This window comes from Cetorhinus maximus, chromosome 9 (genome assembly GCF_964194155.1).
Source record: "Cetorhinus maximus chromosome 9, sCetMax3.hap1.1, whole genome shotgun sequence".
Lineage (NCBI taxonomy): Eukaryota > Metazoa > Chordata > Chondrichthyes > Lamniformes > Cetorhinidae > Cetorhinus > Cetorhinus maximus.
In genome coordinates, this window is record NC_135887.1 from 115,664,622 (window position 1) to 115,687,056 (window position 22,435).

The following is a 22,435-nucleotide window of genomic DNA, read 5'->3' on the forward strand; positions in this document are numbered from 1 at the left end:
ACCAGTGATCAAATTATCTCAGTCAATTCCTTAACACTTGCTCTACACCTATGGTATTTCTAGATCATTTTGAAAGGAGGAAAGCAGACTCGGCCCACAACCTGCAAAGTACAAAAAAAAAACAGCTTCTATTCCTTGAAGGATAGTTTAAGCATACCACACGCCAAACCCGAAAAACTAAAGCGCTATTATTCCCCACCCCCCCCACTCTTTCCCCATTCATTTATTTTTTTCAATCACTGGATTACATAAGAATTCAAGTGCTACAGTCCATAACATAGTAGTAACATTAACAACCTCAAAATATTTAAGGCACTATGTGTGTGAAAACCATTGTTACTAATGACACTGAAGAGTAAAAAACCTAATTTTAGGCAATTCTCGCCCATGCAAAACACATGCAGGTGTGGAGAGCAACAGCTCCCAACCCCTTTAGGTTAATGACTCAACACTGAAAAAAACACCAAAGACACAGGGGAAACCACAAGTATATTTGCTTGTACACCATACGGCAGACATAATATGCACCTGTCGCCCTCACAGGGTTAATAGCATGGCTTCACAAGTGTGTGTGTTACATGTGTCTTGCAGTGGATACAACAAGGCAATACAAAAAGTGGAGAGAGCTTTCTCTCTTGCTCTCGCCCCGTGCTCCTTGCGGCTTCAAATCGCCGCACAGATCCTTGGACCTAATGCAACGGTTGTAAAAGCTGTATCGTCGAATGTGCAAAGACACATTAAAACTGGGTTTGATTTAAAGCTCAGCTTTTTTTGTTTATGCACCTTTTATGTACCATGATTAACAAAAATGCAATGAAGAAATGGATTTCTTGTGCCACGGCTTGGAATTATTCTTTAATCGGTAACGTGTTCCTTCAATTCCAGATGCTTTACACATGACTGAGCCTTAGGCCAGTTTTTTTTTGTTTTCTTCTGTAATCTTCAAATATAAGGATACTGGCTGAGCTTTGTTGGACTTAATGGGAATCCAGTGTAGACGGGAGATGCTGCAATGTAGGAGTGAGGATGAAATATTGGCTTGTACTGGTTCTGATGAATGGTCGGAGAAGGCAGCAGGCGGGGATTGAGGCCAATGGGGATTTGGTGAAGCAGGCCATTGTGGTGAGAAATGCTATAGGCTGCGGGTTGCATGACAGGCCTTGAAGTGCATGGGGAGGCCAACAGATGGGCCATGGGGGCTGTGTTGCCCAGGGGTCCTGATGGGGGGTAGGATAAGATGGCGGGCTGGCCCCCGAGATGTGTGTTTCCGGTCAGGTGTCCGTGAGCTGTAGTGTGGTTGGGGCTCCCGTGAGCAAGAGAGAAAGGGTGGCTGGCGATTGTGGGCGTGATGAAGGCCTGCTTTCTCCAGTGTCCATAATTGCCGTTCCATTCCTGAGGCATCGATCCGTAGTGCTGAACCTGCAGAAACATATATCATCGTAATCAGTAGTTGTCCAAATGACTCAATATAAGACACCGAGAATAAATCACGAGTCTACAGGAAATTTGCAGGCCACACGAGCAATTGATCAGTTTATTTCGTGACAGGTGTAATATGTATAAGCAAAGGGATCAATTAACCATGGTAGAGTGGATGTTTAGATAAATAAGCTCTCAATAAAAATGTTCTTGAAAGGACCCGAGCACAAATAAACCATGAGGACTTACCTATGAAATGTTCCTTTGAAGAATGTGAAAGGGGTATGTAAAGGGGATGATTTCCCAGAGCTCGAGCAGACAGGGCATTGGTAAGGCCACACCTAGAGTACTATGTGGAGTTTTGGTCTCCTTACCTGAGGAAGGACATACTTGCCCTATAGGGAATGCAACGAAGACTCACTAGACTGGTTCCTTGGATGAGAGATTGTCTTATGAGGAACGATTTAGTTAACTAGGCCTATATACCCTGGAGTTTACAGGGATGAGAGGTAATCTAATTAAAACATATAAAATTTTTAAGGAGCCTGACAGGATAGATGCTGAGAAAATGTTTCTCCTGGATGGGGAAGCTATAACATAGGGTCACAGTCTCAGAATAAGGGGTGGGTCATTTAGGACTAAGGTGAGAAATTTTTTCACTCAAAGGGTTATGAATCTTTGAAATTATCTACCTCCAAGAGCTGTGGATTCTCAGTCACTGAGTATATTTAAGACAGGGACTGTTAAATTTTTGGATCCTAGGGGAATTAAGGGATATGGGGATAGTGTGGGAAAGTGGAGTTGAAGTAGAAGGTCAGTCATGAACTTGTTGAATCAGACTCAAAGGGCCAAATGGCCTACACCTGCTCCTATTTCTTGTGTTCTTATGAAAGAGAGGGCAACACAGCTACATCGTTGCACTGTTCAGAGTGATCGCCTATGTTGTATATGAATGAAGTTTGTTTCATAAACCCCAACATCAGCTGTTCTGTGCTTACTTGAAGGGAGCTGTTCTGAACCAGAGAAGGAGATCTGAAGAAGCTGACTTGGCACATACCTGACCAAAATTCATGTGTTGCTGTTGGAATGCTGATACAGACTTCTGCTGGCGAATACCTACAGCTGAAGGCTGGTTTATTCTTCCGGGAGCAGATCGGCCCTTCGTTAACGACTGACATGTCGTATCTGCAAGATGTAAATCAGATCAACACTTGAAAAGGTGTAATCTCTGGACTGCACTATCAGATTGTGTTTAGATATGGCGAGTTTCAAAATCTGCAACCTGTGCCAACAAAATGCTGTCCCCAAATGTAGGAAATTTCCATAGAAAACAACCATTGCTTCTCGCTATCTCACTTTTCCCTTCCATTAAGGAAGAGACATTTATACAGTCCCTTATAACATCTCTAAGGAATGTCATTAAGTGTACTGCACATGTCATTTACGCAAACCCAACTGCCAATTTGTACACAGCAAGGTCCAAAAGACAATAATGAGATGAGCGGCCAATTAATCATTTTTTAATGTAGTGGTCAGAATTCTGAAGGGTTTTGATTGAATAAATAAAGAGAAAGTTTTCCCTGGAAGAAGGGTCGCTAACCAGAGGACATAGATTTAGAATAATTGGCAAAAGAACCAGAGGGAGAAATGAGGACACGTTTTTTTAATACAACAATCTGGAATACACTGCCAGAAAGGGTGGTGGAAGCAAATTCAATAGCATCCTTTCAAAAAGATTACTAGATAAATACTTAGAAACTTACAGCACAGAAGGAAGCCATTCAGCCCAACGTGCTTATGCCCACTCTCTGTAAGAGCTACCAATCAGTCACAATCTCCTTCTCTTTTCCCATAGCCCTGTAAATTTTTCCTTTTTAAGTAGAGATCTAATTCCTTTCTGGAAGTTACTTTGAATCTGCTTCCACTATCCTTTCAGGTAGCACATTCCAGATCATAACAACTTGCCGAGTAAATAAATTACATCTCATAAAAAGGAAAAATTTGTAGGGCCTTGGGGAAAAGAGGAGGGGGAGTTTGAGTGGGGTCAGTACTAGAACCTTTGTTTTTCTTGATACATATTAATGACCTAAACTTGGATGTACTGGGACAATTTCAAAATTTGCAAATGACACAAAACTTGGAAGTGTTGTGACCTGTGAGGAGGATGGAGATTGGCTGGCTGGTGACAGTGGCTGAGAACAGAGTTGTCCCAGGTAAATTGGAATTAAAGATTGGCAAGCAAAATCGTAACGGAATAATTGGCTGTCTTTAAAGGGGAATTGGTTCAGATACAATCAAGGTACATTCCCACAAACAACCAAAGCCAGAGTTCCCTGGATAACAGAGAGATAGAAAATAACATGCAGTAGAAAAAGGGAAAATATGACAGATGTCAGGTTGATAATACAAGTGAGCAGCAAGCTAAATACAGAAAGTTCAGAGAAGAAGTGAAAAAGGAAATCAGAGAGGCAGAGAGAGGTTATGAGAGAGACTGACATAAATGAGAGAGCTAACATAAAAGGGAATCAAAAAGTCCTCAATAAACATATAAGCAGAAAGAGTTTAATAGGATGGGTGGAGCAGATTAGGAACCAAAAAGGGGATCCTACACATGGACGCAAGGGCCATGGCTTAGGTACTAAAAGGTACTTTGCATCTGTCTTTACCAAGAAAGAAGATGCTACCAAAGTCATAGTGGAAGAGGAAGTACTTGAGACACTAGATGGCCTAAAAACCTATGGTTAAAAAGAAAGTACTAAAAGCTGATAAGTCATCAGGACTGGATGGGTTGCATCTGAAGATGTTGAGGGAATTAAGGGTGGAAAATGCAGAAGTACTGGCGATAATCCTCCAATTCTCTGAGATATAGGACATAGATTTGGAATAATTGGCAAAAGATCCAGACGGAGAAATGAGAATTGTGAATGTTACACCAGAGGATGGAGAATTAAGAATGTTACACCCTTTTTCAAAAACGGCTGCAGGATAAAGCCAGCAACTACAGGACAGTCATTTTAACCTCGGTGGTGGGAAAGCTCTTAGACATGGTAATCTGGGACAAAATTAACAGTCGTTTGGGCAACTGAAGATTAATTAGGGAAAGCCAACATGGTTTTGTTAAGGGCAAATCATGCTTAACTAACTTGATTATTTTGATGAGATAACAGAGAGGGTTGCTGAGGGTAATGTGGATCATGTGATGTACATGGACTTCCAAACGTGCCAAATAATAAGCTTGTCAGCAAAGTTGAAGTCTGTGGAATGAAAGGGAAAGTAGCAGCATGGATACAGTTAGCTGAGTGACAGGAAACAGAGAGTAGTGGTAAATGACAGTTTTACGGACTGGAGAAAATCTGTACAGTGGGGTTCTTCAGAGATTGGTACTAGGACCATTCCTTTTCCTGATATATATTAATGACTTAGGCTTGGGTGCACAGTGCATAATTTCAAAATTTGAAGATGCCACCAGTATTGTGAACTGTGAAGAGAATATTGGTAACTTCAACAGAATATAGAAAAGCTGGTGGAATGGGTGGACAGGTGGCAAATGAAATTTAATGCAGAGAAGCATGAAGTGGTACATAGGAAGGAGGAGAAGGGTGCAATTCTAAAGGAGCAGAGACCAGGAATTGGGGGGGGGGAGAGAGAGAGAGAGAGAGAGAGTGTGTGAGTGGTATATGTGCACAGACCACTGAAGGTGGCAGGGCAGGTTGAGAAAGTGTTTTAAATAAAGGCATATGGGAACCTCAGCTTTAAAAATCGAGGAATAGGGTACAAAAGCAAAGAAAGTGATAATGAGATTTTCTAAACTTTGATTCAGCCTCAACTGTGGTATTGTGTCCAACTCTGGACACCGCACTTCAGGGAGAATGTGAAAGGTTTAGAGAAGGTGCAGAAAAGGTTTACAAGAATCGTTCCAGGGATCAGGAACTTCAGTTACATGAATTGAAAAAGCTGGGGTTGTTCTCCTTAGAAGAGAAGGTTGAGGGGAGATTTTGTAGAAATATTCAAAACCATGAGGGGTCTAGATAGAGTAGATAGAGAGAAACAGTTCCCATCAGAAGGGTCAAGAACGAGAGGACAATGATTTCAGATGATTGGCAAAAGAAGCAATGGTGACATGAGGACAGATCTTTTTATTCAGTGAGTGATTAGGATCTGGAATGCACTGCCCGAGAGAGTGGTGGAGGCAGATACTTTCATTCAGAGCTTTCAAAGGAGAGCTGGATAAGCACCTGAAGAGAAAAAGCTCGCAGGGCTATGGGAAAAGAGTAGGGAAGAGTGGAACTAGCTGAATTGCTCTTGCAGAAAGCCAGCACAGACATGACAGACCAAATTTCCTCTTTCTGTGCTGTCACTATTTTATGATTCTATAATTGCTTAGCTCTTTGAAAGGGCATAAGCACAATGGACAGGATGGCATGTGCAGTATGATTCTTTGGTGCAAGTTGAGAAAAAAAGTGCTAGCTGGGATATTGAGAGAAATCCCTCCTGGCTTTTGAATATTATCAAGGGGTTTGTAACATCCATCCAGACAGTTAACTTGTCATCAGGAGGATGGAGCTGGTAAAAGTTCTCCCATAGCCTTTTCTGGCTCTAGCTTCTTGTGTTCCTGTATCACATTTAACAATCTGATTATTGTTAATGAGTCAACCTCTCTGGTCCAGAAAGTAAACAGTTTCAAGTGTAGACTCTCATTTCATCAGATAGTAAATTTTTGTTGGAAATTTTAAACATGTCAAATTTCAAATGTTTACATTTTATTTCCATCTTTTCCTTTGTGTCTTTTTTTCTCTGTCAATTCAACCTTTCTTTCCCTCTTTTTTTTCTCTTCCTGAATCTGATTTGAGTCTAATTCAACATCCTTCACTGTCATTCCTCTGTTTCTTTCTTGTTGAGATTCTAGGTATCCTGTCGCCCTCACTGCACTGTTATGAGCTCACATTCCAGCATTTAGGACACAAGACATCTTTGAGCTGAACGATGCAGGGGAAAAATCTAATAAACAGGGAACACTGCAAGATGCCCCAGTCCAGCAAGTTCTGCGCTAATATCTCCCGGACTAGTCTTACTTGGTGATGTAACCTGGTAACAGGATAGTTTACTTATCTACCAGATTGGACTATGCAATCTTAGGAATGTGTTAGCTCAGTTCTGAAGCTCTGTGGTGACCGTGACAACTTATTTACAAGTTACACATTAGGTTCACATGCCATCTTGACGCAGGGAAACAGTACAAGTTTTGCTGGAGCTCCAAAGGAGATAGAAAGAAATATTTACTCAATTTACTTGTAGTGGGCTACTGTGGGAGTTTATTCTGTTAGTTGTTGAAGGATACAGATAGATACCATTAGCAGTATTGAATTTATCATGCAGTCGGAGAGGTTTTTTCTGCTTGCATTATATTAGATCAAAACAGTTACTGAAAATGGCACCACTGAGATGTTTTAAAAGGCAGCTGTGGGAAGTTACACCAGTAGAAAATTCAGTTGGATTATGAGAACATTTCTGTTATGTTCTCCAGCCTTCTGAGGTCTCTGTGCTCCTCTAATTCCTGGTCTCTTGCCATACCATGCCACCCAATGCAATGCCTTCAGCTACCCAGGCCCTGAAGCTCTGGAATTCCCTTTTACATCTCTCTCTTTCTCTCTCCTCCTTTCAGGTGCTCTATGAAACATGTCTCTTTGTGTCTTAATATCTCTTATGGCTCAGCATCAAATTTTGTTCGATAAGGCTCCTGTGAAGTGCCCAACGATACTTTTTTTACTACATTAAAGGGGCTATAAAAATGCAAGTTTTATACGCTCAATGCATTGAAGTGTGAAGTTGGATGTATAACGAGCTCAAAATCTTTTATAATTAGGTAGATACATATAAAGAAAGTTATAACAAGAAACCTATTGACCACCTGTAGCATCACTATCAACCCTGTTGCACAAAAGGTATTGAGCACTTAGTCAATTGTCCATCTGTAGTACAATCTATTCCCCCTGCTCAATAAAGAGATATGGCAGGAATCCTCATTAACCTAGCACAGGAATCCTCATTAAACTCGCACAAATAATGGGGAGTAGAGAAGGTGATGGTAGCTTCAGGTTTACCTCGTTTTTTTACATAAGGATGATTCTGGGTCAAATAAGAGTGTTTTAAAAGTAAGATGACATACACTTTAACCTCTCCAGTCCGGAAATCTATTGTTCGGAAACACTAGTTGTTGGGACATTTTTTCAGCAGACTTTGGGAGTGGAAACATGGAAGATACAGTGTTTGGATAAGTAAAACAATTTTTGTTACTGATTTATGTTTTATCACTGTTTTATGCTTCAGGTAAATAATTATACCTATGATGTTTTCCAGTTTACACGCTTGTGGTTAGACATACTAACATCATTCTATGATTCAGAAAATTCCAAAATCCAGAAATGACTTGGTCCCAAGCCTTCCGGACTTGAGGAGTTACAGTGTACATGTGAAAAAGTTCAACTGCTGTCAGAAGGGAAACAGATATGTATTTGGGAAACAAAACAACTGAAGGATATGGAGAAGGGTCAGTGAATCGGGACTGAGGAGCGAGCTGCCAGAAGAACTCAGTTCCCTTCAAATGTCCGTTTGATTAAATTGGTTGCACTCTAATTCTTCTTTTTTCTTCTCACCTCAACCTTCAATCCCAAGCATAGTAGCCCCTGTTGCTCTAGTCTGACTGTTTTCTGATAGCAGCCACCCTTTTGTCACTAGTCTTGAGCTCGGGTGTATTGGGTTGTAGGCCATTTTTGCACAGTGCTTCCTGTTCAGTTAAAGCTAGGCAGATGCCGTTTAAACTGTAGGAGCCTTATGGGATCATGGAATTGTACAGCACAGAAGGGGACCATTTGGCCCTCAGTGCCTGTGCCAGCTCTTTGAAAGAGCTATCTAATTTGGTCCCCCACCCCAGGTTATTCCTCATAACCCTGGAAATTCGTTCTTCAAGTCCAATTGCCTTTTGAAGTTCCTATGGAATTTGATTCCACCGCCCTCTCAAGAAGTGTGTTCCAAATCTTAACATCCCTGTGTGAAAACTTCCCTTCTAGTTCTGTTGCCAATTATTTTAATTCTTTTGTTGTCTGGTTACCAATCCAGTTGCCACAGGAAACAGTTTCTCCTAACTTACTCAAACAAATATTATATTTTTGAATAGCCGGTTGAGGTTAACTTTCTTAATCTTAACCTTCTCTGCCCCAAAGAGAACAATACCAGCGTGTCCAACCCCTCCTCTTAACTGAACTTCCTCATCCCTTGTATCATCCTGGTTTGAAACCTACTCCTAACATCCTTCCTAAAGTGTGGTGCCTAGAATTGTACACAATGCTACAGGAATGGTTTCACATCACTTTCCTGTTTTGTGTTCAATTGTCCCTATTTCCAAAGCCAAGTATCCCATAAACACTTTGGACTGCCTTATCAACTTGCCCTGCTACCTACAAGGATCTTTGACAAGCACCTCCAGGTCCCTCTGCTCTTGCACCTCCCCACCCCCCACCGGCCCCCTCAAAATACTATCATTCAGATTGTCTCTCCTTACAACAGGCAGGCAGAGAAGAACATACTGTCAGTTTTGAGGACTGGATTCTAATGCCCCTTAATTTCCATCCAACCCTGTTCACCCTAACACTCCTTGCACAATATGATCTTAAAACAATTCTCACACCACGTCTATGCAACTGATTGTTCACTGCAATTACAAATCCAACTCTCTGTGACCATGCAGAAAAAAGCAGATCCTTACCTGCATTTGAGACCTGCTCGCTCAAGTCTGTTACGGAGATTGAATTGCTGTTCTGCACCCTCATCGGTGGCACCACCATGGTGCGCACAGCGGGCTTAGTGCTGTCTGTTCCCTTGGAGTTCATGCTGCCTGAATTCTGGTTAGCCGCATCCTGAAGGAAGCGTTCTTCCAGGAAGGGACTTTCATTCTGCCCTGAAGACTCACTGGTTGGGGATCCATCTACAGTGTCGCAGCCGCTCTCCGGCTCATCCTCCGACATGCTGGAATGTCAATGATTATAACATGCTGGTTCAGATTCTGGTCAACATCAGTTATTCACACATTTAAGATCACACCGCCGTTGCATGACAAGTGCTTGCATTTATACAGCACCTTTCATGACCTTGAGATGCCCCCAGTGTGCTTCACAGCCAATGAAATATCTTTTCTTTGAAGTTTAGTCACTGCCACAATGTAAGGAAAAGCTGCAGCTAATCTTTGCACAGCAAGGACCCATAAACAGCAACCAGATAATTGTTTTTTAGTGATGTTGATTGAAGGATAAATATTGGTCTCAGGATACCAGGGAGAACTCACCTGTTCTTCTTCAAAAAAGTGTCTTGGGATCATTTAGATGCACCAGAAAGGGCAAACAGGGCCTCAGTTTTAAAACTTCACCCTAGGGCTGATGCAGCACTCCTTCATTATTGAACTAGGACTGGATCAGCCTGGATTGTGTTCTCAAGTCCTTGAAGCAGGACTTCAACCTACAACCTCCCAACTCAGAGGATGTAGCATTAACACAAGCGAAGTGGGAGCTACTTGGAGATGTGTCATTCGTCTCTCTTAACTCTTCCACCATCCATTGCCCACTTCCCAACTACAACACTCCTGGCAATGTTTTCCTATTTTAAAGGTGCAAAAAAGAACCATGTTGCCACATCAGTTCCGAGGAGGATTCTGCCCCGTTCCCCAATCCATAAATCTTTCCAGAGAGTTGTCAAACCAACAGCAGGACTTTGTGACTTCTGGCAGGGATCGTGTGCCTCAGCTCCCTATCAACTCCTTCCCCCACCCTGCAGTCCTGCATACAAGTTAACAATAGGTGTGAACTTGTTCATTAGCAGTGTTTCTAGCAGCATTTTAATACCAGGTCTAGTTGATTTGCTATCACCCAGTAATAGTACTGATAGGCTTTGTATTTCTGAAATAAGGCCATGTCTGGAGAGGAACACTGTATAACACATGGCTGAAGTAATGGTGCTTTGTAAGCCCATCACTGCTTGTAGCAATGTCAGGACCAAACAAGAGGCACATCATATTTTGCCATAGTGCAATTATTACTGCAGCTCATCAATATATGAAATAAATCTAGGATTCAAGCACATGACCCAAGGTTGACACTAGTTAAGTAAAGAGGTGGAGGGATATTTTGGGTGCGACATTAAACATATCCAATCTGTCTGTTTCACGATTCAGGTTAATGATCCCATTATTCGACAAAGGGCAGAAATTCACCCAGCTACAATTTAATCTTTGAAACTTGAATTATCACTCTCCAAATCTCATTTGTGTCAAACATCCACACAATATTAAATTTCACCCTCTGGTGGGTTCCATTTCCTACTGCGCTATGAATAGTATCTCTTTACGTTGGATATACAGCACAGAAACACGCCATTTGGCCTACCCAGTCCATGCCGGTGTTCATGCCCCACTAAAGCCTCCTCCCATCTTTTCTCATCTAAATCTACCATTGCAACCCTCTATTCCCTTCTCCCTCATATTCTTATCTAGTTTCCCCTTAAATGCATCTATACTATTTGCTTCAACCACTCTCAGTGGTAGTGAGTTACACATTCTTACCACTCCTTGGGTAAAGAAGTTTCTTCTGACTTCTGTATTAGATTTCTTGGTGACTATTTTATATTGATGGACTCTAGTTAAGCTCTTTACCACAACAGGAGATATTCTCTCTGTATCCACACTATCAAAACCTTTCATAATTTTTTCAAAGACTTCTATTAGGTCACCCCTCACCTTTCTTTTATCAAGGAAGAGACCCAACGTGTCAAATCTTTCCTGATATGGATACCCGTGCATTTCCTTTTAGACCAACTAGAATCTTACCAGGGATGAAGTACTTCAGTTATGTGAAGAGACTGGACAAGCTGGGATTATTCTCCTTAGAGCAAAAAAGGTTAAGGAGAGATTTAGTAGAGACTTAACCAGAGTTTCGATAGAGCAAATTAAGAGAAACTGTTTCTAGTGGCAGGAAGATTGGTAACCAGGGGACACAGATTTCAGGTAATTGTCAAAAGAACCAGAAAGGAGATGAGGAGAAATGTTTTTATGCAGTGAGTTGCTGAGATCTGGGATGTATTACCTGAAAAGATGAGAGAGGCAGTTTCAATAGCAAAGCAGAACTGCATATATACTGAAAGGAAAAAAGTTATATTGATAGGGTCAGAGGGTGGGGGAGTGGAACTAAACGGATAACTCTTTCAAAGAGTTGGCACAGGCACAATGGCCCTGCAGCATTATTTCCAGCTATGATTTCCAGTCCCCACTGTTTTGGTAAGTTATGAACCCATCCAATTTAAATGGCTTGTTGGCCATGTCAGAAGAGCTCAGACAGGGAATTTACTTGAAAATGTGAACTATGCATGAAACATGGTCTAAAGGAACTTAACCACTGCTCCCCCCAACCCCGCCTTCCTCCTCCCATCCAGCTCTGCCACTGTATTCAGAGAGCTAACACACTGAACTCAGCACAACATCATCTGTACCTGTTAGGCCTCTTGCAGGGAGATGGGCTGGACTGTGCCGAATTGGATGAACTGGTGCTCAGGGTGCTGTCAGGACTACTTAACGAACACACCCGGTCGATGTTGAGGGTGCTCTGGCATGCCTCGCAGCCCGGACTGCCTTTACATCTGATGGTGGGTGAGGTGGATAAAAAACAAACAATATAACCTCAGATAAAACAATCAGTCTGTGACGAAATTACTCTTTGCCTCCTTTTTTATGATTCCATCCCCATCTGCTATTCTGTTGGAACCATTTGCACACCTCTGGACCAGTCTTTACTTGTTCCATTACTGCACCCTTTGTCTTGCAATATCCTCCCTTTTATGAATGAATCACTCCTGCCATCCACCCTATCCATTTTGTTTTTCACTCCCCCCACTGCACCTCCTCCCTCTTTCCCTGGTTTTGAACTTGCTTAATAACTTTTAACATCTAAGATGCAACTTAAAAAGTACGATTTCAGCCAAGCTTATCGTCAGTTGGCCTAATGTGGCTCGGTGTAAAACTTTGCTTGATAATTTTACTGTGAGTGCCTTGGGATGTTTTACTACGTTAACATAAGAACTTAAAAAATAGGAGCAGGAGTGGACCACACAGCTCATGGAGCCTGCTCTTCCATTTAATATGATCATGGCTGATCTTGGGATTCAACTCCATTTTCCCGCCAGCTCCCCATATCTCTTAATTCCCTAAGACACCAAAAATCGATCCCAGCCCTAAGTGTATTCAATGATGGAATATCCACAACCCTCTGGTAGAGAATTCCAAAGATTCATAGCCTCTTGGGTGAAATAATTTCTCCTCATCTCAGTCCTAAATGATCGGCCCCTTTTCCTGAGAGTGTGCCCCTGCCTTTTAGATTCTCGATCAGTGGAAACAATCTCTCAGCGTCCACTCTATTAAGCCCCTTCAGAATCTTGTACGTTTCAATGAGATCACCTCTCATTCTTCTAAACTCCACAGAATATAAGCCCAATTTATTCAGCGTCTCATCATAGGACAACCCCCTCATCCCAGGTACCAATTTAGTGAACCTTTGCTGTACCTCCTCCAATGCAAATATATCCTTTCTTAAATGTGGAGACCAAAACTGCACAGTGCCCCAGATACGGTCTCACCAAAACTCTGTAAAGCTGAAGCAAGACTTCTTTATTCTTGTACTCTAATACCCTTGCAATAAAGGCCAACATGCCATTTGCCTTCCTAATTGCTTGCTTCACCTGCATGCTAATTTTCTACATTACTTGTATAAGCACACCCAAGTCTCTTTGAACATCAACATTTACAAGTTTCTCACCTTTTAAAAAATATTGGGCTTTTTCATTCTTATGACCAAAATGAATTACTTTATACTTCCCTATATTATACTCCATCTGCCATCTTGTAGCCCACTCCCCTAATCTGTCCATATCTCTTTGCAGCCTCCCGGTATCATCCCTGGGAGTTTCATCAGCAAACTTAGACACATTACTGTCTGTCTCTTCATCTAAGTCATTAATATAGATTGTAAATAGCTGAAATCCCAGCACTGATCATCGCGGCACTCCACTATTCACTGTCTGCCAACTTAAAAAGCCCAGTTTATGTACACTGTTTTGAACCGTTAACCAATCCTCTTTGCATGCTAATATATCATCCCCAACTCCATGAGCCCTTATTTTACCTATTAACCTTTTGTGCGGCACCTTATCAAATTAAGGGTGCTATATAAATGCAATGTGCTGTTGTTGAAACACTAACTCTGTTGCTCTCCCACAGGCGCTGCCTGACCTGAAGGTTTCCCAACATTTTCTGCTTTTAGGTCAGATTTCCAGCATCAGTAGTATTTTGCTTTGTATTTTCCTTGTCACCATGTCAGGGACAGGCTCCATCTCCCTGTGCTGTTCCATGTTTTCTGGTGCAGCACACAAACAGACCCTAACAGAAAATTGGTCGCGAGATATTCCAAGATGTTACTACATTGCATTTCATCTGTTAAAATTACCAAAGAAAGCTAAATCTTTAATTAATTTTCTAACTTCTCGTTTCAAGGTGAAGTGTTGTCAATGTTAGGGAAGTTTTATTTCTTTCCACATTCAACGCCCTGTTTCAGCATTAAGCACGCCCAAGCCAGGCATATTGCAAGCTCGATTTGAGTTTATGGACGGGAACTCCCAAGCCTCTTTAAGGCATCTGTTGTTACGGTTACGTTAAAAAAGAATTTGCCTTTATTTAGCGCCTTTTACCTCATGATGGTCGAATGAATTTTACACCCAACATAACATGGTAGATTCCTACAAACAGCAATGAGATAAATAAGCACATCATATCTTTTCTTGGTGATATTGGTTAAGGAATAAATAATGTACCCAAAATGCTAGGGAGGACTCACTGGAGCAGGAGGCTCTACATATATCCCCATCCTCAATGATGGAGGAGCCCAGCACATCAGTGCAAAAGATAAGGCTGAAACATTTGCAACAATCTTCAGCCAGAAGTGCCGAGTGGATGATCCATCTTGGCTTCCTCCAGAGGTCCCCAGCTTCACAGATGTCACTCTTCAGCCAATTCGATTCAGTCCACGTGATGTCAAGAAATGGCTGAAGGCACTGGATACTGCTAAGGCTATGGGCCCTGACAATATTCTGGCAATAGTACTGAAGATTGTGTCCCAGAACTAACTGCGCACCTAGCCAAGCTGTTCCAGTACAGCTACAATACTGGCATCTACCTGGCAATGTGGAAAACTGCCCAGCTATGTCCTGTACACAAAAGTCAAGACAAATCCAACATGTCCAATTACTGCTCCATCAGTCTACTCTCCATCATCAATCCACTCACCATCCTGACTTGGAAATATATCGCCGTTCCTTCACTGTCGCTGGGTCAAAATCCTATCACGCAGCACTTGCTTAGCAATAACCTGCTCACTGATGCTCACTTTGGGTTCCACCATGGGCAACAGCTTCTGACCTTATTACAGCCTTGATTCAAACATGGACAAAGGAGCTGAACTCCAGAGGTGAGGTGAGAGTGACTGCCCTTGACATCAAGGGCTGCATTTGACCAAGTGTGGCATCAAGGAGCTCTAGCAAAACTGGAGTCAATGGGAATCAGGGGGAAAAGTCTTTGGTGGTTGGAATCATACCTAGCACTAAGGAAGATGGTTGTGGTTGTGGAGGTCAATCATCTCAGCTCCAAGACATCATTGCAAGAGTTCTTTAGGGTAGTATCCTAGGCCCAACCATCTTCAGCTGCTTCATCAATGCCCTTCCTTCCATCATAAGGTCACAAGTGGGGATGTTCGCTGATGATTGCACAATGTTCAGCACCATTCACGGCTCCTCAGATACTGAAGCAGTCCATGTCCAAAGCAGCAGGGGCTGGACAATATCCAGGCTTAGGCTGACAAGTGGCAAGTAACATTTGCACCACACAAGTGCCAGTCAATGACCATCTCCAACAAGAGAGAATCTAACCATCGCCCCTTGACATTCAATGGCATTACCAGCGCTGAATCTCCCATTATCAACATCCTGGAGGTTACCATTGACTAGAAACTGAACTCAACTAGCCATATAAATACTGTGTACACCATCAACAAGGTGCACTGCAGAAGCTCACCAAGGCTCCTTAGGCAGCACCTTCAAAACCCACGACCACTATCATCTAGGAGGACAAGGGCAGCAGATACATGGGAACACCACCACCTGGAAGTTCCCCTCCAAGCCACTCACCATCCTGATATGAAAATATATTGCCATTCTTTCACTGTTGCAGGAACAAAATCCTGGAACTCCCTTCCCCTGTGGAATAGTTGAGTCTTGGGATGACACAAGATGAGAGTTTCAGCAGCAGATGAGCTGAGGCAGGGGCAGTGATAGGTAATGTTGGAGATGGAAGTAGGGGTAGGTAGTCTTAGTGATAGAGCTGCTATGGAGTTGGAAGTTTATGGCAGGGTCAAATAGCAAGAAAAACAACTTGTTCCTTCCTCCTCTATCACAAAATTTAAATAAGAGTGAGAAACATAAACGATAAAAGTGAGTTGGCTGGTGGGCAGGGCTGCAGGAACCCTTGAGCCGCAGGTTGCGGCTTTGAATTCTCCAAACCACAATCAGTAAAACAAAGGGCCATTCAGCAATAAAGACTTGGCAAATCTCTGTCCCTGATTTGCGATCTGGTCTCTGTTTAGCCTTTCATTGTTTGCAGAGGCTTTCTGTGTGCCTGTATATACTTGGGAAAGGAGATGGGTTAATTGTTGTAGCATTATATTTTTAAACCACAGGGTGGCATACAGTCTCACCATCTTCACAGCTGCTGAACAAATTTAACTCTCGAGGTCTGATAGAGTCTGCATTTTGACAGCCTTAGACAATTGTAGTTTCCGAATGAGTGAACAATTCGCAAATGACAACCATTTGTGAAAATCCGCCAACTTAAAATATTATTCATAATGGGTTTGAATATTATCCAAAATTTGAATAAAACTGAAACGTGGAATCTTACAAATGCGTAGGGCTATGGGGGAAAGAGCAAGGAGAGTGTTACTAATTGGATAGTTCTTTCAAATTGCCGGCACAGGAACAATGGGCCAAATGGCCTCCTTCTGTGCTCAATGATTGATTCTACAATCTAATCAAGGTGTATAAAATGTTAATGGAATTTGGTTCAGTAGATATGGAGAAACTAGTTACTTTGGTGGGGGAATCTAGAACAAGGGGAGATAACTTTAAAACCAGAACTTGGCCATTCAGGAGTAAAATCAGGAAGCATTTTCCCACACATAGGTTAGTGGAAATCTGGAAAACTCTTTCCCAAAAGGTTGTAGATTAATTGGAGCTTTCAAAACTGAGATTGTTAGATTTTTCTTAGGTAAGGGGGATCGAGGGATATACAGCAAAGGCGGGTAAATGGAGTTTAGATCTGTAATCTAACTGAATGGCATAAACATATTTGAGGAGCTGAATGGCCTCCATCTCCTGTTTCTAATGTTCCGACCACACAGTGAATCACTGGCACAGATTGTTTTTAAAAGACTCACTCTTCTGGTGAGTGGCTCTGGGAAGCCTCCTCATCGTCCGTGTCGCTGCTGATGGTGATGACACTGACGGCAGGGCTTGGGGAATCAGCAATGATGATGGTCTGGCGTTGCTTGTTGGCGATCAGGTTGCCGTCCAGGTGCTGCCCAACTGAGCCCTGGAGGCAACAGCCTCCACCATCCTTTCCGCTGTGATTGTCCTGTGCTGCTGGGCAGCCTTCTGGCTCGCCGGTCTTTGGACTGTTGGTGATCTTTGGAGACAGTGGCGCAGAGTCCTGCAGGTTGTTGTAGTGTGATGTATTGCTCCTGTTAAGAAACAATAAAAAAAAGCATAGGTGAGTACATGTTGAAGTGGCTGTATCCATGTGAGCACATTAACACACATCTATGCTCTTCACAAACACTGGGGGGCTTGCAGTGTCCTTTCATCTTTCATAACTTCCTAAAGGAGGAACTATTCCTAAAGGAGGTCCTGGACTTTATAAACAGACTACAAAAGCAAGGGAGTTATGTTTAACCTTTATGAATCATTGTTAGGCCCCAGCCGGGTTATTACATCCAATTCTGGGCACCACATTTCAGGAAGGACGCCAGGACCTTGGAGATGGTGCAAAGAAGATGGATCAGAATGGTACCAGGGATGAGGGACTTCAGTAATGTGGAGACATTAGAGACGCTGGGATTGTTCTACTTAGAGCAAAGAGGTTAAGGGGGGATGTTAAAATGATGAACCGTTTTGATAGGGTAACTAGGGAAAAGCTATTCCCACTGGCAGGAGGGTTAATAACCAGAGGACCTGGATTTAAGGTAACTGGCAAAATCACCAGTGTGGAGGTGAGTAGAATGTTTTTACACAGCGAGTTGTGTGGTATGCATTTCTCGAATAGTAAATTTCTAAAGGTGTTTGGACAAATATTTGGAAAGGAAACATTTGCAGGGCTATGGGGAAAAAAGCAAAGAAAGTGAGACTAATTAGATAGCTCATTCAAAGAGCCAGCACAGGCACAATGGGCTGAATAGTCTCCTCCTGTGCTGTATGATTCTGTGATTGAGTTCCAATAGATTTTAAGTGGGTACCAACACTCCAGTTTGAGCTGATCAGGCAAATTTGGTGTTCAGTATTCCAGACCATGCGGCACACTCCCCCGGGCTCAGCACTGTTCCTACTGAGGGATGTCAACGAAGGCATGTTGATTTACCGAACTGCTGTGAACTGTCCTTTAGAGAAAAGTACATACTGTCGATAAAGTCAGAAAAAATTACAGCACGGGAGGAGGCCATTTGGTCCATCACATCTGTGCCAGCTGAAAAATGTTCTTGGTCCATAGCTATATAGGTCACAGGACTTCAGGTACATATCTACATGCTTTTTAAATGCAATGAGAGTTTCTGCCTCTACCACCCTTTCAGGCAGTGAGTTCCAGGTCTCCACCACACTCTGGGTGAAAAAATATCTCAACTCCCCTCCTAATCCTTCTGCCAATTACTTTAAATCTATGACCCTTGGTTACAGTCCTCTCTGCTAAGGGAAATAGGTAAGTTCTTCCGCTCTATCTAGGTCCCTCATAATTTTATACACCTCAATTAAATTTTCCCTTGGCCTCCCCATCTGTTCCAAAGAAACCAACCCAAGCCAATCAAATCGTTCCTCATAGTTAAAATTCTCCGTTCCTGGCAACATCCTCATAAATCTCCTCTGTACCGTCTTCTATTGCGATCACATGCTTCCTGTAATGTAGTGGCCAGTACTATATGCATTACTTGAACTGTGGCCTAACTAATATGTTATCAGTGCTAGCATAATGTCCCTGCTCTCATAATCTATGCCTCAGCTAATAAAGGGAAGCAGCTTGTATGCCCTCATAACCACCTCAGTTATCTACCCTGCTGTCTAAGGGGAGGTGGTGGCGTAGTGGTCTTGTCACTGGACTGGTAATCCAGAGACCCAGGGTAATGCTCTGGGGGCCTGGGTTCGAATCGCACCACCCACTTGAATTCACACAGGGACTGCAGCGATTCAAGAAGGCAGCTCACCACCACTTTCTCATGGGCAATTAGGGATGGGCAATAAATGCTGGCCTAGCCAGCAATGCCCACTCCAGTGAATGGATAAAAAAAAATCTTCAGAAATCTGTTGGCATGCTCTCCAAGGTCCCTCTGGGTGTCTACACTTCTCAGTATCCTACCATTTACTGTGTATTCCTTTGCCTTGTTTGCCCTTCCCAAATGTATTACCTCAGACTTCTCCAGGTTGAATTCCATTTGCCACTTTCCCGTCCACCTTACTAGACCATTGATGTCATCCTGCAGTCTACAGCTTTCTCCCTATCAACCACCCAACCAACTTTTGTATCATCTGCTAACTTCTTAATCATGCCACCTACATTTAAGTCTAAATTCTTGATACATACCATGAAAAGTAAGGCACCTGGTATCGAGCCTTGTGGAACCCTATGGAATCAGTCTTCCAGTCACAAAAGCATTTGTCAATCATAACTCTTACTTCCTGCCACAGGGTCAGCTTTAGATCCATGGGCTTATACTTTTCTGACCAGTCTGCCATATTGGACCTTGTCAAAAGCCTTCCTAAAAATCCATATAAATTATATCAAATATGCTACTCTCATCGACTCTCTTTGTTACTCCTCCAAAAATTCAGTCAAATTAGTCAGAAACTAACAAATCCGTGCTGACTGTCCTTAATTAATCTTTGCCTTTCAGATGGTGATTAATACTGTCCCTCAGAATTTTTTCCAACAGGTTTAGGCTGACTGGCTTGTAATTACTCGGTCTATCCCTTCTTCCATTTTTAATCAATTGGGCAATGGTCGTGTCCTCCAGTACCATGCCTGCAGCCTGAGGGGATTGGAAAGTAATAGTCAGTGAATAGCTTTTGGACAAAATGGGTCATATTGTTTTGTGAGAATTAATTAAAGAGCAATGATTTAAAAAAAGGGCTAGAGCCATTTGTTTCTTCAGATCTTAAGACAGAAACAGGGGCCAACCAACGCATGGTATCTGCAAACTTTTGCAGGAACAGAAAATCCCCTCCAATCAGGGCCCTGTTAGCCTCAGGACCTGCTGGTGTGGCGATTAGATATTGGCCTGAATTTCATAGTCAGCGATAAAACATCAGTGCCCACCCATGAGCTCGAGGAAAGCTACCTGCAAAGTTCTAGTGATCTCTGTGCATGTATTTCCCCTTTCCCCATGTCAGTTTGACCTGGTGCCAAGTCAAGGGGATTGCCAAGTGTCCATCAACTGTGATGTCAACAAACAAGATAAGCAGCCAATAAATTGAAGTATCCTCATCGGCGGCAAACCAGGAAGTAAAATGCATGGGTTACCTTTACTTTTAATTAAAAGTTTTCAGATAGTGAAATAAATGATTGGGACATACATGTGGGATGAAGATAGAAGCTGAAATCGCGAACAAGCTTTGAAAAAAATATTTTAAACATATATTGAGTTTCCTTTTATAATGGAGAAATCTGGCATTCTACCAATATTAGTTTTTCCGATCAGTAAGGCCATTCAGCATTAATTATGAAGTTAGTGTGCTGTTTAAAAATTCAGTTCCACTTCAATCAATAAGGTGTGGCTTTTTCAAGGGTTTTAACAGCGAGACTAAAAGGGCAAGTTTTCATCAGCTAATTGATTGCAGACTGGGGACCACTTTAACTGTACACCTTATGGAGAAATCTAGAATTACTGACATCAACTCAGATCTCTGAGTTTAACTGCGCATGTGCAGACTCTAGGAGTTGCTGCCAGTTTCAGGGGAGTAATGACAGCCAATGATACCAGTTTTGCTATAATTACTACTGCAAAGTCCAAGCCCTTGAGCCCTGAAAGGGCAGCTTCATCAAAACAGTAGAATCAAACATCGTGCATTACACAGTGCAATCCTCATTCAACGAGTCTTTGTTCATATCATGAGCAAGGCTATGGAACCTCCACCTGTTTATATGTGTAACATTTCTAGCTGCCCTTAAACCAATACAAGACATTGACAGACTGCTTTCCAATAAATTCCACTATACTGCGCTCATCAGGACAGGTGCAAGAATACTACATTTTAAAGGGACTAAATTGTTGCTCCCATTGAAATTTGGCATGGTATCTGTCCTGATGACTGCAAGATGAAAAGCTTTGACATCATGTCTCTTTTATTAGCAATAAACAGATGGATATACTGATACAGTCTTTTAAAAAAAAACTGGCTTGCATTTGACAAAGCAGAACAGAAGGGAGAATTTTCAGCACAACACAGGCACATGCCAGAGTTTATGCTTCACACCAGCCACCTCCCACTTTAATTTATTTAACCCTATCACTATATCCTTCTACTCCTTTATGTACTTATCCAGCTTCTCTTTAAACGCCCTAATCACTCCTTGTGTTAGCAATTCCAACATTCTAACCATTGCCTGGGTAAAAGTTTCCACTGAATTCCCTGTTGGATTTATTGGCAACAGTCTTACATTGATGGCCTTTTGCTAAAGCCAGGAAACCTTGTTACCAACTGCTCTGAGGTGCTTCTCTGCCATTTGAAAGTCTGCCCATTACTGACCTCTTCTGACAGTGCTTATTTCTCTTCCGGTTAGCTGCAGAGGGCTGAGCCCAGACCACCTGGGCTATTCCCACACTGATGGGATTCGCGACTGATAGTGCCATTTGGTTGGTTAAAAGATGCTGCGGCAACATGGAACTGTAATGGCTGCTAGGGGCATGCACCTTCCTGTGGGGAAAGAAGGAAATGTATTGATCAAGCATAAGCAAAAGGAATAACACGCATTGGCTTAGCAAACCTAGATATTGAATGCTCAACACATTGGGCCGACAGTTCTCTATCTAAGAATGTGAATGGATTCAAATCTATGTTTAAACAGGGAAAGCAGTAATGTCAGTCATGCCAATGTTTAAATGCTCATCGAGTTATATTGGCAATGATTAAAGGACAATAACCAGAATATGAATGAATAGATAATATTCTATTTCTAGCCCTTCAACCTAAATTAGAAGCGCACAGCACAAAAAGGGAGAACAAGAGAGAGTAAAAGAGTCTTACACAGAAAGAGTTATTGAGAGAAAGAAAGCAAGAGTGAGAGAAAGTGGGAAGAGCAAATGAGGTAGAAAGTGAGGGAGAAATTGGAGAGTTTAAATGGGGAGAAAGGAATGTCACAAAAGTGTATAAAATGCTTACTTATATTGCTCAAGGTAAATGTTAGGCTATGTTAATTTAAGCAGACTGCTTTTATGAATTATGATAAAACTGCATTAAACAGGCAAGTTAATGCAAAAGGAAGAGAGCGGCTGGAATATTTGTACATTCCAAGAAGGAACCTCAAAGTCTGTCCAGGGGATGATCTGTAAATCAGTCTCGGGATGCTACCTTTTAACGATGTTAAGAATTTCAGGGCAATTAATGCCATGAGTTACTTTAA

General features: G+C 42.2%; 1 protein-coding gene across 5 annotated transcripts in view; it reads right to left on the reverse strand.

Annotated features, from left to right (window-relative positions):
* Window positions 1–858: 858 nt before the first annotated feature.
* hipk3a (homeodomain interacting protein kinase 3a) overlaps window positions 859–22,435 on the reverse strand; it is a 240,478-nt gene continuing 218,901 nt past the window's right edge. For 4 of the 5 annotated variants that reach the window (XM_078549403.1, XM_078549402.1, XM_078549404.1 and 1 more), the window contains 6 exons: window positions 21,562–21,729; window positions 16,992–17,294; window positions 11,950–12,096; window positions 9,182–9,441; window positions 2,477–2,604; window positions 859–1,419 (listed from right to left, as the gene is read on the reverse strand). In XM_078549403.1, coding sequence (XP_078405529.1) covers window positions 943–1,419; window positions 2,477–2,604; window positions 9,182–9,441; window positions 11,950–12,096; window positions 16,992–17,294; window positions 21,562–21,729 — 1,483 coding nt within the window. In that variant the 3' untranslated portion in view covers window positions 859–942. The remainder of the gene's footprint in view (window positions 1,420–2,476; window positions 2,605–9,181; window positions 9,442–11,949; window positions 12,097–16,991; window positions 17,295–21,561; window positions 21,730–22,435) is intronic. The other variant, XM_078549405.1, reaches the window with a different exon arrangement.